This window comes from Homalodisca vitripennis, unplaced genomic scaffold (assembly GCF_021130785.1).
Source record: "Homalodisca vitripennis isolate AUS2020 unplaced genomic scaffold, UT_GWSS_2.1 ScUCBcl_3286;HRSCAF=8731, whole genome shotgun sequence".
Lineage (NCBI taxonomy): Eukaryota > Metazoa > Arthropoda > Insecta > Hemiptera > Cicadellidae > Homalodisca > Homalodisca vitripennis.
Genome location: NW_025779398.1, coordinates 2513 through 21185, shown reverse-complemented (window position 1 = coordinate 21185; position 18673 = coordinate 2513). Strand labels below are relative to the sequence as shown.

General features: G+C 32.4%; 1 protein-coding gene across 1 annotated transcript; it reads left to right on the top strand.

The window, feature by feature from the left end:
- Positions 1–8: 8 nt before the first annotated feature.
- LOC124372454 lies at positions 9–18393 on the top strand. Its single transcript, XM_046830856.1, has 7 exons — positions 9–390; positions 2731–2828; positions 7298–7456; positions 8306–8379; positions 12550–12711; positions 17274–17460; positions 18377–18393. The coding sequence occupies exons 2-7, from the start codon at positions 2747–2749 to the stop codon at positions 18391–18393; spliced, it is 681 nt and encodes a 226-aa protein (XP_046686812.1). The 5' UTR covers positions 9–390; positions 2731–2746.
- The last annotated feature ends 280 nt before the right edge of the window (positions 18394–18673 follow it).

Below are 18673 nucleotides of genomic sequence, written 5' to 3'. Positions count from 1 at the left end.
CACCATTTAATTTAGTTGTAAGAAAACATCATAGTAATTTTCGCTTTAACGTAGTAACAATTTACTGATAGGCAATTTAACATTTGCTTTGATGTGATTAACAGTTTTAGAGAAATTACAGATTTTAAAGACAACAAAATATATGTAGATGTATTTGTAGTCACACACTGACTTATTTTTAAAGTTACAAGACTGATACTGCTTCCCCAAGCCAGATTTTAGTACACCAGAAAAAAAATACGTTTCATATATCAGAATAAGCGGGAAACAGTAAAATTGGCGTCAGTGGAAAGCTCGAAATAAGTAGACTAGTCTTCTGAAAGTGTTAATAATATTGCATAATTATTTTATTATCACATATTACCGGTCTTTATTATAACTTTGGAAGAAGTAAGTTTTACAGTTGTACATTATACTGATAAATCTATGTGTTATAGTGTATATTTTAACGTAGGACAGGTTATTAACAAGTTATAATTTTTATGTTCGTTAAATTTTCCTACTTCTTTTCTGTTTAATAGTCTACTAAGTTAGATTCAGTCCTTACATTTAATTTGATTCATCACAAGATTAAGTTTTTTTATGAAATCATTGATAGTAAGTGAGCTCTGAAGCGTTGATTTAAATAATTTTCTTTGAACAATCTAACAACTATTGTGTAGGCTACTGTATGACTAGTTTGACATGTTTTACCTTAACATTAGCATTTAGGCCTAACGTAATGTGTTTTTTATTTTATTAGGCTTACCATCTTGTCTTAAACTTATTTTGAAATATTGAAACAAATTTTGCAAAATAAACTACTTAATGTAGCCTATGTAGGCTGTTTGTGCGCTGCAGTATGATAAGCGCACAACACTCATATCAACTGTAAATATTTACTTCAGCCACTTCACACTATTTGTAGAAAATGTCAACTTAAAATAAGATAATTAACGTAAAGGAGAGTAGTAAAATATATATAAAAGGGATATAACAACAGAAATTACGTTGGAGATGCCACTGGCCATCAGTACGGGCTTCGCTGCACTTTTATGCCACCATTTATGCCTCCCTGCACTTCTGGAAAAAACAAGAAAACCATTCTTGAGATAGTATTTAAATACAAGTACAGATCACGTGAGAAAGCCTAAATCGAAATGCACCTTGCCATCAGTGCGGGCTTCAGTGGCAACTTGGTGCCACCTCACACTTCTGTCAAAAGCAAGAAAAGATTCTTTCTCTCTTGAGATAGTACCTAAATTCGATCTCAGGTCACGGATAAGTGCCTACCCAAATGTTAAGTGAACTAACTATTGTGCACTTTTCTTCTTTATAAGTATTAGTTGTGACTAACTCAACAAACTCTCATTTTATTCTTCAAGATAGGGCCTAGAACATATACCATTTTAAATTTTTCTAAACACTTCAAATGCAGTTTAAACTATAAATAACCATTTTTATCATGGTAGGCTTTAAAGCCAACAGCTGTAGTTAGTTGTTTACAACTACAGTATTTTCAATACAAAAATCAAATTTACTCAGAAATTAAATACTTTGTAAAGGTTAAATGGACATTGGTATTTTAAATTTCTAACTAAAGACTAAAAAGTAGCTGCTAATTCACTTGGTGTAATTATGATTTAAATTTCAATTAAGTAAACGGTTAAGAATAACCTGGTGAAAATGAAATTAAGGAACAGTCAGTCACAAAGTAAATAGAAAAGATTAAGTAAAATATGCGCCTTTTGCTCTATGATCGGATATTTTAAAACTAATTCCTTCATGTTGTGTAATTCACCTTCGGAAAGAAATTGATTATTTTCTTCTTATCATCCGGTTGAACTTTACTATTGTTATTAATTAATAAATACAAAAATCCTACTATATACACACAAAATACTGAATTCTAAAACAATGAATTGAACTCTTTTTATATATTATCTAATATATTATCCCGATTAACTCGCATGTGTCTCCTTGAGCACATTCACCACTACCTGACTGGTTACTGAAAGCAAACTGAGTCGTCAAAGATTCTTTTCAGCCCCACCTCCACTGTTTGGATATTATGTTTGTCAAATCAAAAGAACCAGCAAAAACGAATTGAGCTAGTGGCGAACCTGTTGCCAGGTTTAATCCAGGACAAAACATTCCCTCTCAATAGTCTTGCATGAATGGGTAGGATTAAGATGATCACAAATCAAGATAATCTCAAGATGATCTGAATTGGTCTCGAGCTCGCGAAGCCGATATTTAGTCTGCAGATCCTCTTAGCTCCAAACTAACGATAGCCGTGATCTTTAAAATCCCGAGCTAGTGAACCGCCCCTAAAAGCATTAGTGTTTAGTCTCATATTTAAAAGCCATAAGAAAACTATAAGATACTTAAAGGGTTATATAAAATTGACTAGTTATAGTTGTCAATATTATATAACATTGATCACCTATAGTTGTTGGTGTCAACTCTTAGGGTGTTAGTTGGGAAAGTGTTTAGTCTCCAGGGTCATCTTCGAGAGCTGTAAGGATCTGACACTAACAGGGATGTATTAATGAACCATCCATGAGAAATCTAACCTTTACCGGGTTTATCTGCGTCTGTCTGTGAAGGTTTAAAGTAAAAATGTTAAAACATTCATTATATTTTAATCATTCTAGGCCTATTTTAAATTATTTAACTACCGTTACACATTGTATTTGCGCTAGTATTTTTATCTTAGTATTTTTGTATGAATATATTCTATTTTTGTAGGTTTCCTAAAAACATAATGGAGATTGATGAGATTATTAACAGTGAATTGGCTAACGAATCGGAGCCAATGGAAGTTGCAGAAGTTTCCAATGAATCTAGTAAGTATTCTCTAGTTTCAAGAAAGCTTATACTAAAGTTTTACTCTATCCCATTCAGTATGCAATGAACGGTTAATTCTGTTACAGTGCCATAGGAGTTCAGAGTGAAATAATCAAATTGCCAAATATCTTAACCATTAACACTGTCAGCAGTTTTGGCATCTTGTTGTGGTTATTATTGAGAGCCATAAAATACTTTTTGTTCACTTAATTAAGAAAAGAGGTGTAGAGCACTGTACACTTCAAGTGTAATCTACAGAGAGAAATCTGTTGAAAACTTCTTTATTTAAATATACATGCAATAGCCTGTACACTGAATAACGTTTTAAATCTAAACATCATCAAATACAACTTAAACACTGTTTCTTTAGACATTCTTTAACTACATGACGCATTGTCTGGATCTTGCCTCTGCAGTTTCGGAATTCAATGGGAACTGACCTCACTTAAACTTCCAATACACACACTGTCAACAAAGTCCATTCTCTGAGAGGGACACCTACCACACTACCCACTATTTTTGTTCAATTGGGAATCAAGAACATATCTCTCAAGAACTTAACTCCTGAGGCTGACCACTCGAGGGTTTTGAAAGGGTTCTCCCTATTTTTCAAGAAGACCTTGAACTTTCTGCCACTTAACGTAGAGTTGAGAAGCTGCATAAGAACAGGTCATGGGGCAAAGTTGTAAAATTTATAAAGAAGGCTCTTCTTCCAGACATTGTCATTAGCCACTGTAATATCCAAGAACGCGACATCTTGGATTTTTCTCATAACCCTACTCAATTAAAGCTGTTAATGCTAGAACCTGGTCGCATGAATTACGACCAGGTCTGAACCTGTACCCAGCTTGTTCAGCAGGGATGATGGGATTGAGAATTATTGGGCCGTAATGTTCAGTTTGCTTTGCTTCAAGACTATTATTATCAAGACAGTCAAAAGCCCAGGTCTTACTTTTGTGCCAATGTTGTTCAAAATTCTGTAAAGATGCTGTCCATTCCAGCCAACTTTCTTCCTGACAGAGCTGTGGTTACCTTTTCCAGTTCTTCCATAGTCAAGTTTCTGGAAACCTCCAAGGAACCTTACTGACTCCTCTTTAAATTGTGAAGTTTGTTGCAAAAATCAGTAGGTGGATGTTAAAAATAGGTAAAAATTATTTGTTTAAAGTTTGTTTTTGACAATGGAAGGATTGTAAAGGAAACAGGATTTTTCTAGACATTTGCAATCGTTCAGTGATACAAAAAATCAGTGACACTATGTTTCAAGATCTGCAATCTGATCCCTTCTTCAGGTGAATAGCTAATCTAAGACATAATTACAAATTAGGTTAAAATAAGCAAATTATACCAGAGCGTTGTGACACGCGTAAGTCAGGAATCACAACCACCATGTTATGTGTCAACTTCACTAACTCTAAAACATCCACTTAGTAAAAAATTAAATGCAACACTAATTATCAAAACTGAACTACAGAATACAGGTTATAATGCACGCAATGCAATTATTTTGAGTTAGAGGGTCAAATTTACCATCAAGATGAGAGAATGGCAATGGGTTCTCCACTGTCTCCTATTTTCGCCAATATCATTATGGAGGAATTTGAGTAAAAAGCCTTGGCTTCAGCTCAGTTCAAACCGAAGATTTGGTGGAGGTATGTGGGTGATACCTTTGTTATTTTTCATCATGGAGACACTGACCAGTTGCCATGTTATTACAAGGCAAATGGGTGGATAGGAATGGTTAGAGATGTTGAATGATGATGAAGGAGACTACGACATAATATTTATGCTGACAGGTGTACAAGAGCTCTTAAACACATTCTCTGCCTGGTTAACCCCTTAACAGTTGTAGACATGTTAACATGTTTAGTATTACCTAGCCATTACTGCAACTGAATGGGAGAATAGCGGATCAGCCAGTACAAGATTATATCATGGATGTTGACATGCTGTTTCATCAACTGTTTTACTTAAAAAAAGTTTGCTTTGCATAAATTTTAATTAAAAAGTAACTAGTTATATTATACTGTTGTAACATCTGCCATTTTCCGATAACCAGGTGTTTAAATTGTTTAACTGTGAAATGCATTCTTTAAGAAATTGTCTTATTTTACTTTTGTTATTGTGGTTATTAGACATCTCACACTCTAAAATAAGCAAATTACAAAAAGCGTCACACAACAAAATATACACGGTTCTAGTAAATTGGGGTTAGACAAGAGCTAATATTTCGATGTAAACGTGTGCTCTTAACATAGTACCATAGTTTTTCATTTCATTTTGATCTATTCGTTTCTTATACATAGACTTGGCCCCACCAAGCCATACAAGGCTTGTCGGTGAGAACCACACATGCAAATCAATATATATATATATATATATATATATATATATAAGTAGATATAGTTATAATTTTTTGCATATATACTAAGTTGTATAATTTGTTGTGGAATAATTAAAGTTGATGGTGGTGTAAGGGCAGGCACTAATGAGAATCTAATAAATAGTGATTTTTATACTAAAGATTTAAATCAGGCTAAAACATTATTGTAAAACAGCGCTTCAGTATTCGTAGTACTAAAAGTAGCCACCAGACAGCAGTCAATAGGACATAATAACCAGCCATGTCTAAAAATGTTATAACACGAATATCAGTGAGGGCGCGATGCGTTGGAATGTGTAAACAAGAGAGGAGTGCTGGAGGTGTTCGGCTTGCTGTATTGCTCAGCAGTTAAGGGGTTTAAAAAGCTCTACAGACAACACAGCTGAAACGTATTTACAATATTGACCAAAATTCGAAAGAAACAATTAAAAGAAAATAGGAAATATACCAAACAAACATTTGAGGATTTAAATTGATAAGTGCAACACTAGTAAACAAATTTCAAATAAAATTGAAGTTATTACAATAATTTTAATTCTTAATAAAAAGAACGTGAAAGATATATTTGAACTCGCCCATACAAGATTTTAGTTTTTAAAAGTTATGAAGTTTTCATTGAAACAAAACTTTTTAATATTTTAAACACTTTCCAGAAATGCTTTCTACAGACTAATGTATAGAGTGAGTATTTAATTTGTATTTTCAAGTGTTTATTTTTTATCAAGGTTAAGTGTTACATTACTTATTTTGTTGAAAACCAATAATTTTATATGCAATGTATTTTTGATAGTATATAACCTCCTTTACATTCAAAAGTTGGCTTATATATTTTTTTTATTTTATGCTCTTACTGTTCTCTTTCCAGTGATATATACTTATATGAGGTTATCATGGCAGAAGTGAGTTATGAGCTCTTTTTTAGAACCACGACAGGTTTTTCAAAAATTCTGCCTTTTCTACTTTATGCTAATTCTGTCCCTAAAGAAAATTATTAACTGAATAAATATAATAATATTATATAATTATATTATATAATTATATTAACATGCAGTATTATTATTACATCATACTGCAAGAAATTCTGAGCAAAAAGTCAATTTTAAATGTAATTTAATAAAAAATAAACATTTGAGAAAGAAACCACTAATTATTGTTAGCCTACACTTATACAAACAGTACAAAAATAGTAATATTTCATGACACTTTGAAAATTTGTGTATCAGAAACTATATAACGAAACACTGTGTTATTATCTAATATCCATATGTAGAACAAATATACAACATTTCATTAAAATCTGTGATGGTGTGTTACATATATTTTTTTTATGTTTTGATATGGAACACTCCCACAATATGTTTTGCATGATAATTACATGGAAATGGAAGAAATTTGGAACATTTCATGTTTGTAATCAACATGCATGAATTTCGTTCATGTAACTTTGTGTATTCTATAACAAATTTCTTGATTAGGTAGGAACATAAATAGCTACAGAATGTGTATAACAAACTCTAACTTTTTTTGAAAAGGAACATTCAGCATCTAAAGTTTATGGTTTGGAGAAAGATTTTCAAATTCGGGGGATTATTTAACCCTGAAAACTGCTAACTTTTATCATAATTACCCTATATATTATCAGAATATAAAATATTAAAGTGTAAAATTCTTAGTACATTATCTTTAGGGTTACTAAAACACTAAGTTTGCCATAGTAGCCGTATAGAAAAATCTATGTTACACAAGTTCCTTTATAAGACTAAGTAATATTTCTTACTATACATATCCTTCCTGCTGGAAAATTAACCCTATGGATGGCTGAAAATCTTCAAAATACCATAAACTTTTTTTTCTCTGTTAAAATTTTATTTTACAAACACATTGTTCTGAAACATTTAAATGTAAATCTTAAAGTGTGATAGTAAATTAAACACTTTATAAGTTTAATAAATGTTCTACAATGTTATTCCTTACTTAATAGGAATATTTGCATATATATCAATAAACCTTGTTATTATTAGCACAATATTTGTGAATTGTACATTGTACTTAGACTATTATTTACATTTTCTTATCGTTTTTGTACAGGTTTTCTACTTTTTGCAGGTTCCTCGGTTATAGAAAATTCGATGGAAATTGGTGATGAAGAACAGAAAATTTCCAATAAGAAAAATAAATATGACATAGCACAGAATGAAAGTAACAATGAATGTTTTTTCTTAGGCCCAAAAGATACTGACAACTCCAGTAAGTATCTTTCAATTTCAAGAAAGCTTGTACTAGATTTTTACTTTTCATTATCAGTATGTAATGGGTGGTTAAATCCGTTCCAGTACCATAGGAGCTTAGAGTGAAATAACCAAAATGCTAAATATATTAACCATTAACACTGTTAGCAGTTTTGGCATATGTTCTACCATACTCAATCAGTGTTACAAAATTGATTCAAAACAAATATTTATATTTAATTTCTGTTAGCAATGATGAGTTGAATCAAAAAGTGTATATTGCGAACTGAGGTACTGTGTCCTATAACACAGAAATTACATTAGGTCTGTTTAATACTTATGCTTAAGGGACCTCAAGAACACCAGAAATCCTCAGATAAATTTTCCAACTAATCTTTAAGCTACCATAATGAGAGCGCTTATGCCGGACTCAAGGTGATATGGCATCAACAACGATGCTCAGGCCACTATTAGCCGGACACTGTCTTCTCTGCTACACTTAGGTTTAGTTAATGCTGTAGACATGGACAACATCAAAAGTTCTGACCTTCAAGAAACGGGATTATGAGACTAAATGAGTTTCTTTGCCCTAAATGGACAAGCCAAGTTTCAAAAGTATATATTCTCACATTATCTATTATTTATTTAATGGTACAAGAAATTATTCAACATAAACAAGAATGTGTTGTGTCGGCACCAGTTAATATTTGGGTATATACCTAATATAACACATTAATCACGTCATTTAATTGTTAACATTAGACCGCACAGTATTTTAGTGGAACTAGTGGTAATTAAATAGAGTTTGATCTTACATTTTTTAATTTTAAAATCATTAAATTATTGCTTTCATAATGTTTTTTTCCAGTTATGCAACCAGATGTTGAGTATAGCCCGTCAGCGCCACTATCTCAACACTTAAGAACATTGTATCCACCTGAGGTCAGTGTGAATTTTTCGTATAATTAAGAAATGTTTGTTTATCTAGCTAAATAAAATATTAGGTATATTTGATAAATACATACAAATTTGAATTTCGGTTGTAGCATCTTGAAATCACAAATTTACACAGCGAACTGCCTTCTATATCTCTATGGTTTTGTACAGGTGCCATTAAGGCTAGACCAGATTGTATTTATTGTTAATTTTGATTTAAATACCATTCCAAATGAAGTCCTATATAAATTCTTTGTCCTATTGTGTGTAAATGTTTCCTAAAACATTTAAGCTAAATTAATTAAGCTATTGCTGTAGTTTTTAAACTATTGTGTTTATAATAATTTAAGCTATAGTCAGCTTCAAAATTGGGAATTGTTTGTTTCTGTAAATACTAACATTAAATATAAAACATTAGTTGTATTTAGTGGGTGACATTTTCTAGAAGAACATTTATTTATAAACCAAATATTATACACACACAGAAACATGCACGTGCACGCATACACACAGTTACTCATGGCTTTGGACATGATTTCGTGTTGAATAACATGTAAGTCTTAGCCATATCCTTAATAATTAACACTCCTGAAAATAATTGATTGTCATTGGGAGATATTCCAATCTCCTGATTAATTTCAGAAGAACTAAAATTTAAGTTTAAATAACAATGTTTGAGGTTCTGAAATCAGAGTAAAACAATTTTTATGGGTATCAGTGAAATTTCAGTACCTTAGTTGTGTTTACATTGTTGATAACTAAAATTATGTGTTTTGCTGAATTTTTCTTTTGCTTTTTTTACAGAGATAATTAAATATGTAATTTGTATGAAAAAAAGTTATTTTTAGTGTCTTTTCAATTTTTTTTATTTTTTATTTACATTTTATATACAAGTTATTTTCACTATCAGTGTCTATATCATCATCATGCAAATGAAGACAATCGTCAATTTATGCGTTGGATATTTTCATGGTACATTAAACACTAGAAATAAAACCATGAAATACTCCAGGACAGGTGACATGCAAAACAACACGCAGTAGCCGTCTGTACTGTGATACTATAGCAAATTTACCAAGGTGCAATCACTCAGAGGATCAACGCCTCTTAGTAGAAAATGCCAGAACTAGCATGACGCATGGTTATTATAGAAATGCTTATTGCACAATGTCCTGGTAGACAACAGAATAAATCAGTAACAATGTAATGATGTGTAATATTATATCAGTAACACACCTACGCAATCACTATGTCTGTAACATAACGTCAAAAACCGCGAAAGAGTGTAAAAAATAAACATTTAAGTTGGTCTAAAACACCTACTTCGGTCGCAAAGCGAGTTGACTTAGGTCTAGTTATTATAATATATTTCCGGCTTTAAGTTATTTCGGGTGCCGGTAAGCTGTTGAGAGCTTAATACACACGTGTCAAATTTCAATTTTCTAAGACAGCTGGATGTATAGAAACAAAATATAGTTTTTCTAGTGGTTTCAACCCCATTTAAACCCCTATGAGAGGATAATCTTTATGAAAATGATTTTGTATTTCTATGTAGGTGGAGAGGAACGTGTGCGTCAAATTTAATTTTTATATGACGTGAAGTTTATTTACGTGGCAAATCTTTTATTTATCTGTTGAGATCATAAGGTACATGTGTGTTAGTTCCGGTGAGCTAGGGAGAGTACTACAACGCAAAAGTGGGCTGAAATAAAAAATTGGCACTGAGTCTTAACATTGACTTCCCACTTTTTCTTTATACTCTAAGAATACAAGTCACATGTTGAAATCTCAAATGTTTGAGTTCAGTTTGTTTACAAATTTATTTATTCTACTATTTTCTCTTTTCTATCATGGTTACACATAAGACCAATGTAAAAATGTATGCTAATGCTTAGTCAAATCCCAAGGAATGACATGTATCTTTGTTGAACTCAGTGTAGCTAATCTATATGAGGTGTCTTCAAAAAGTAACAGAAATTTAAAAATTTCACAGGTTTGGAGAGTCCGATTATGAAATTTGTTTAATTGACTATTTCTTTTGACGGGCTATGGATGTATGTTTGGCACGGAGGAAACACTTTCATTTCGTGTCACGGAACGTCACATCACTTGTGTTTGGTCTGTGGTCGCTAGGGACAGGACTATCGTGGCTATTTTGATGTCTGCGTTTCTCCGTTCAGTGGTTATCCAGGCGTGCTAGTGAGAGGTTACTATCGCTCCTTGTTGAAGTGACTACCTGTTTTGGCATGCTATGGACATATGTTTAAAGGATTAAAAATAAATTGTTTGAATATTTTCTAGCCAACAAAGTCGTACTGTAATTTAATCCTGGAAGAAAATTAGTCATTCTGTTGATTATAATTATAACCTTTACCCACTTACATTGGGCCTTATATACCTTTTTGTTTGCATGAAGAAATCAGAAAAAAACCAGAATTTGTGGGAATACAATTCTTGGTTTTTGCACCATGACAATGCACCTGATAACACTTCATTGCTTGTTTGTGAATGTTTGGCGAAAAACAGTACTGTAGCGATGCCCAAGACTGTATATTCCCTAGACTTGGCTCTGTATGACTTTTTTTTCCAAAACTAAAAAGTATCTTAAAAGGCTGTCCTTTTACAAGCATAAATGACTAAAAGTGCATCGCTGAAAGGGCTAAAGGCTATCCCAAAGATGGAGTTAGAAGATGACTACCAGATGATGACAACTGGTGAAAACATGAAAAACGTTGATGAAATGGTTATGAACGATTGTCGTATTATGATGATCAGAGAAGAATCGTCGTAATTTAATAATGCCCCAGCCTCTATATTTTCCAGATATGGCTCTGTGTGATTATTTTACTTCTATAAATAAAGAAAACCTTAAAGAGCCAAAGTTTTACAAGCATAGATGACATTAAAAATGCATCACTAAAAGATCCAAAGTTCGAAAATTGTTTCGAGGATTGGATGAAGCGCTGGCACAAGAGTATAATATTTAATTTATAGAGTATTATTATATGATGGGGACTATTTTGCAGGTAAGACTATTAATGAATATGAATAAATACATATTTTTGAAAGAAATGAAAATTCCTGTTACTTTATGAACATACCTCATATATTATGTAACTGAAGTAAATTAAGCTTCATGGAAAATTTTAAGACTATAAATCACTTTACTTTTTGGATATCTTACAGACAGACAAATAGATAGATAGAGACACAGAAAGACAGAAATGAAAATTTTCCAGCCCCACGATAAATACAGGCTTTGTTATGCTCAGCTAATAATCAATCACAATAGTACGAGATACAGCCCATTCTTCCATAAACAGTTATATTTACAGCTTTGTTATTCCTCCCAAGTATTAAAAACTCACTTTGATTCACTCCTACTGTAATATTGAGTTATAAATGCTAATTTTTCATTTATTACTGATTATAAAGTGTGTGTGTGTGTGTGTGTGTGTGTGTGTGTGTGTGCGTGCGCGTGTGTGTGTGTGTGTGTGTGTGCGAGCTGTATAGAATAAAATGCATAATCCCGATTTATAACAGTACTAAGTATTCATTGAAAGGTTTTGAGTATTTAAAACTATTTACTTTTTGAACAAAATATACTCAAATTTTTTATTTTTTTTTGACAAAATTTGTTTTACTATAACCCATGCTGTTGGTTATCACTGGAAAGAGCGTAAAAATGGTCCAAAATTATACCACTACCAGCTTTATAGGTCAATTAATGGAGCTCATAGAACAATGTCAGTAACATCTGTTTATGTCGTTTTGGCGAGTTTTTTTAAACTTTACATAGCTGTATTTAGGAAATAATTTGAGATAAAAATTTTAAATGTGGTTTTCTTCTTTGTCTCAGCACTCGCTCTATCAATACACCAAATTTTAGCAAAGTATAAAATTGGTGAGGTAATATTTGTATCTAAAGTGTGTTGACTTGATATGAAATTACCCAAAACAGCACAATATACTCAACTTAGCAACCGTATAAACAGGTCATCCTTGATACCACCTTCAATATTCAAATGTTTAGAAAAACTAATCTAGATCACAAGTTATACAATTTTATGGTAATTTCCTTCATTTAAATCGTGCGAAGATTAGTTTGCATCATATTAATGAATTCTGTTGTATTCATTTTAAGTACTGAAATAACTTATAATAATGCTGTTTCAGAGACTGGCTTATGGTTGGGTTCAGAAGTACAAAGTAAATAAGCGTATTGCTATAAAGTCTCTACTTGAAGTCATATTGCGCAGTACTGGCATCCATGATCCACCACTTACTATTACACCTCAAAATGTTAAGAACTTGACTATAGATATGTTTGATGATTGGGTAAGTTTTTTTATAATTAAAAAGGTGTATAATATAATTTTAAGCTACTATTATGTTAATTTAAAGATAAAGTTGATAGGTCTTATGCCTATTTCGGATAAACAAAACTTAACCCTAGAGTAGACGGGTTGGGTGTGTGAGACCTAGGCGGTTTTGTTTTGTTCAGAGCTTCAAGGTCAAAGTGACTCACGGTGGCGAGACTCCGTGTAACTTTCCAAAACACTCCACAAAGTGCTCTGCCGTCATTGCTTTTGTTTCCTACGTCTCAGTCTCTGCGTAGTAAGTGATTGATTACGTTTTGGGTCTGGTAGGCCCAGCCCGTCCGTTGGTGCCACGTTTTTACAGGTATTTCGAATTGTTCTTATTTTATTTCATCACCTATTTTACATTGGAAAAAGTGTTTATATACGATTGTTTTTTATTGTAATGAAGTTTTAGACCATTTAAATAAATATGGCTCATAGATATATTGAAAGAAGCAGTGAAATTGACAGACTATTGTTACGAGACAGTGAGAGTGAATCTGATGACGCCGATCCAAACTTTGAAATATACAGTGACCATGATACAGAAAGTGAATTCGATTTGGATGAAGTTTGTGAAGCAGGACAACATGAAAAGGAAATTGACAATGAAGCTGGACAGCAAAGAGAAGACAATACTGACGATCAGGTTTGTGAAGAAAGTAGAGATATCAATATAAATTTACCAGGCCCTTTACAGCGCGTAATTCTGATCCAGTACGACAACGAAGGGAACCAAAATTTATGGGGAAAGATAAAAAAACAAAATGGCTAAAAAATCTACCCAATCAAAATGTGAGAACAAGAGCTCACAATATTGTTACTCTTCATTTACCGGAAAGCATACGAGAGGCAATGACAGTACAAAATCCCATCGAAGCATGGTCTTTGTTTTTCAACGAACCACTGATTGATTTGGTTGTAGGGTCAACAAATATATTTATAAATACTGTAAAAGAAAATTATGTTCATGATCGAAATGTAGCAAGACTTACTACAACTGAAGAAATAAAAGCTTACTTTGGGATTTTGTACATTAGTGGGTTTTTACATGGAAGTAAAATGACCATTGAAGAGTTTTGGAGTACTGATGGAACCGGAGTGAAAATATTCAGGGCGGGAATGTCCTTGAGACGATTTAGGTTCCTGACTAGATGTATTTGCTTTGACGATATTGAAACAAGGGGGCTCAGAAAAAGCCAAGACGATTTAGCTCCACTCAGAGAATTGAGTGATATGTTCCTTTTGAACTGCAGAAAATATTATTCAATTTCGGAATGTGCAACACTAGACGAGTCTCTTGTTCCTTTCAGGGGAGGCTGTAAATTTAGGATATATATTCCAAGTAAGCCAAAAAAAATATGGTGTAAAGGTATTTACGCTGGCATGCTCGAAAACTTACTACGTAAAAAACCTGGAGGTTTATTGTGCAAAACAACCGGATGGCCCCTATGCAGTAAGTAACAAAGTCAAGGATGTTGTTGATAGGATGGTTGGACCTATCAAGGGAAGTAATCGGAACGTTACCGTAGACAACTGGTTCACCTCATATGAGTCTGCCAATGATGAAAAACCAAAAACTACCAATGTTGGGACTTTAAAAAAAAAACAAACCCCAGATACCCCCATGCTTTGTGGAAAAAGGGGAAGAGAACAATACTCCAGCATTTTCAGATTTCAAGACAATATGACCTTGGTCTATTACGTACCAAAACGTAACAAATGTGTCATGATGTTGTCAACGATGCACCACAGCAATGAAATAGATCCAACTACAGGTGACCAGAAAAAAACCTTTGATAATAACATACTACAATTCCACCAAAAGTGGTGTAGATGTTGTAGATGCTATGTGTGCTGAGTGGTCAAGACCATATGACCTTGGTCTCTTGCGTACCAAAACGTAACAAATGTGTCATGATGTTGTCAACGATGCACCACAGCAATGAAATAGATCCAACTACAGGTGACCAGAAAAAAACCTTTGATAATAACATACTACAATTCCACCAAAAGTGGTGTAGATGTTGTAGATGCTATGTGTGCTGAGTATACAGTTGCAAGAGGTACACGACATTGGCCACTATGTTTATTTTATTTCTTTATGAACATAACAGCATTGAACGCCTATGTGGTCCTAGAAGGGAATCAAAACAACATTGTGAGACATACCTTTATCAAGGACTTAGGACGGTCACTATTACAACCTTACATGTCACTTTGGGCACAACAATGCAACTTACCTAGGGAAATTCGAGCCTTAGCTGCAAAATTTTCGGGAACTCCTATTCCTGAAAAAGAAAACCCTGAACCAGGAAAACGAGGCAGGTGCTCTTTGTGCAAAGACAGCAAAACCAAGTATTTTTGTAAGCAGTGTAAAGCGTGGCTGTGCTTGTCTCACGCGGAACTGCTGTGCCGGGATTGCGCTGAGTAGATCTAAGAAAAGGACACAACCGACACCTACAGCTTGTATCTATGAGTGTGAAGGTAATTTAGTATTTTTTCCCTCTTCTTAAGTTAGTTATAATGATTAAATGATAAGTTTTATTGTGTAAATATCTATTTGTAGAGTAAGAACAGTACTTGTCTTCATTTTGCTTTTCTGTATACGGAAATGTACATTTGCAAAAGTAGAATTTTTACGCCTATATAATAAGAAATCGGTTTTATTTCAGAAAGATTTTACATTTTTATTTTATTATTTAGGTCTTTCTTATTTCAAAATTATGTATAGTTTAATTTTTATACACACGTCATGGTAAGGATAACGTGTTTTTGAAAACATTTAATATTTTAAGTATTTTGTAGTATTTTAAGTATTTTCATTGTTTTTATTTGGGTCTGTCAAACCCAGCCCGTCCTGATACATAACTTTTTTTACCCGTCTACTCTAGGGTTAAGATAATGCTGATTGTCATTAAAATCTTACTTCCAGTTAGTATCAAATCTAAAGTTGAGTAGTTGCATCATGCACATCTGCCTACAATGAGGGTCACCATTCGCTGTTTATAGCCTTGGAATGTAAACAGTCCTAACAGAAAGCAAAAATAAAGGTATGTAAACAAACAATGCGTGGTCAACTGTTATCTTTCACGAGCGAGAGTACTCGCTTTGAGCATAGAGATGGCAAGTTGAGTGCTTGTTCAGGCAGTCAAAAGCCAATAAAAACTAATGTATGACTGGCACAATGGAAGACCAAACAAGCACTCTCACGAATTCTGACAGAAAAAACACAGCGTTACAGGAAAATTACGATTGGGCTAAGATATTATGCGGTCACAGGTTTGACTCCTGGAATCTGATCTCTTCTTCAGGTAAATGACTAAATTAATTCATGACCATAAACTAAGTTAACGTAAACCTAGGCTTAGTGTAGGTGCGCAATGTAAAGACTTGCATGTCACAACGCTCTGATTTTGTTTACGTTATTATACGATATTGCCTACCATGAGTGAAGCGTTAAAACACTGTATTATAAAAAAAGGTTGTAATCAGTTATGTAAATATTGTATTACCGGATATTTAGTTATATTGTATCTAGATAAACCTGCATTCCCTCTGATTAAGTATTTTTTAATAAAAATTAATAACTGTAAAACAGTATTTCAATTAAATATTTTGTATACTCATTTTTACTCTCGTAATGTTTATACTAGTAACTGCTCCTTTTGAGTGAACGAGGAAATCTTCCCAGTTTTTATTCTCAAGCTTTGTTAGAATACTGAAACATAAAATAAACCACTCTTCCACCGTAAAATGCCAAATATTTTAACTTTACTGTGTTGTACTTATGTTCCCTTATATAATGACCTATTATCATTTTCTTATATATGAATACATTACAATAAACAAGTAATCTCTATGTTACTGATACATTAAAATGGATTTTCCTCTCAATACAAGTTGTAAGTTATATAATCTTTTAAACAATCTTTATACAATTCTTATAGTGTTTAAATGCTTTCCCCTTTGTAATTTTTTAATGATATAGATTTGAATACTCTATATTATTGTTTAGTGGAAGGGTCTTAAGGTTTTAATTGTAGTTATTAATATTGTAGACCATATACCGTTTGCTATCATTCAGTGATACAATACAATCAGTAACACTAAGTTTCGAGATCTGAATTCTATTCTCTTCTTCACGTAAAGACTAACTAATGCATGACTTTGCGTGTCACAACGCTCTGGTATGTTTTGTTTACGTTAACCTAGGTTATAGTCATACATTAGTTAATCATTTACCTGAAGAAGAGATCAGATTTTTAAATGTAGTGTAACTGATTGTTTTGTATCACTGAATGATGGCAAATGTCAGGAAAAATCCTGTTTCCTTCATAATCCACCCATTGTCAGAAGTAAACTTCAAACAAAGAATATACCATTTGGCAAGATGTCTTTAACCGATGTACTTTATACTCCTATGTGATTTTCCCTGTTAATAATGGATTCTGTTTCTCTTTCCTTGTCACATAGTTTGTTCATTCCTACTATAACTAAAGTGTTAACTTAAATGTAAATTGTAATTTATTGTTTCAGATTAAAAAGTCAGGTTGTCAATCTTATGTACAAAATAAGGATTATCAACAAAAAATACATGTATTTTTCGGAAGCATAATAAGGAATATGATGTCGGATCTTCAGTTACTGCAAATGCTGCAAGGCTTATTACAAGTAATGCACAACTCTCTGTATATGTCTGCAAGATTTTCCGCTATCATATTTGGTATGTGTTTGGTAATCATTATGTTAAAATGTGTTCTTCTGTGAACTAATATTAACATTTTGAAGATATAAAGTATTTTATTTTTAGTATACTTTTGTCTTAAAAATTTTTTAATTATCTAGAACATGATAATACCATAAACACATAAATTTGTGCACGATAAGTGATTTTAACACTTTAGCTTCTGAACACTGTATATGTGCAAAGCTAGGTCCACTCCCACAGACTGTTGGATAAATAGACAACATTTATATATATAGACTGGGAATAATGGTATAATGTTTACCACATATCTAAGTTCCAATGTATAACTACTTTTTTCTTATAATTTGAGGTTTTGTAAAAGTACCGCATATTTGTGTTGTTTAGTCAATAACATTAAAAATACATTAATATTTAACTTTTGACCAAATGATGCATATTTATGATACTGAAAGTTTTCTCATTTATAGTAATGTCAAGGCAAATGTAATAAAGGCTAGTTTCAATTCATAAATATAAATGTTATGATAGCTTTTTGTCAACAAGGGCAAAGCTAGAACTAACAGTGAATACAACAGCTTTGCCAAGTGCTGTATGATCTATATACCCAACTAACAGGTGCATCAGACATCCCTATAGACTAGTACGAAATGTTCCAATTTGTAAAATAGACTAGTGTTCTAAAATACACAATTGATTGACAAGAGGTGAGTACCACAATGTGTATTGACAGACTATTTTAATAAGACAAGTGCCACTGATGTGCAGCAGTACTTCTAAATGTAGAATCCAGTCACCACACATTTGGGAATCGAGTATAATTTCAGATTTTTAAAAATATTATAGCAAACATGTTATATGCATGTATATTGCATACATGTATATTCAGACCTCAGAACTTTTTGGGAGAGTGAAAACAAAGACAGAAGTTTAGAAACAAGTATACCTTAAAACATTAGTAGTAAATGTATTAAAAGTAAACATAAAATGAAACGCAGACAAGTTGTTTAAAAATGTATAATTATTCTTTTATATATATATATATAATATATATATATATATATATATATTCTTTAATTCAAATGTAAATTATGTGTAAAATATCATAAACAGATCTATAAAATCATATAGCAAAAATGTTCCTTTGACTTTATCAGAGCCATCAAAAAATGAGTAAAACATCTATAAATAATGTACCAAAAGTGAATTTTGTAAACCAAACAGAAAATTT

Coding starts and splice junctions, on each gene's coding strand:
- LOC124372454 (XM_046830856.1), top strand. CDS start 2,747: ATGGAGATTGATGAGATTATTAACAGTGAATTGGCTAACGAATCGGAG. Junction 8,380..12,549: donor GAACATTGTATCCACCTGAG/GTCAGTGTGAAT, acceptor ATGCTGTTTCAG/AGACTGGCTTATGGTTGGGT. Junction 12,712..17,273: donor TAGATATGTTTGATGATTGG/GTAAGTTTTTTT, acceptor TTATTGTTTCAG/ATTAAAAAGTCAGGTTGTCA.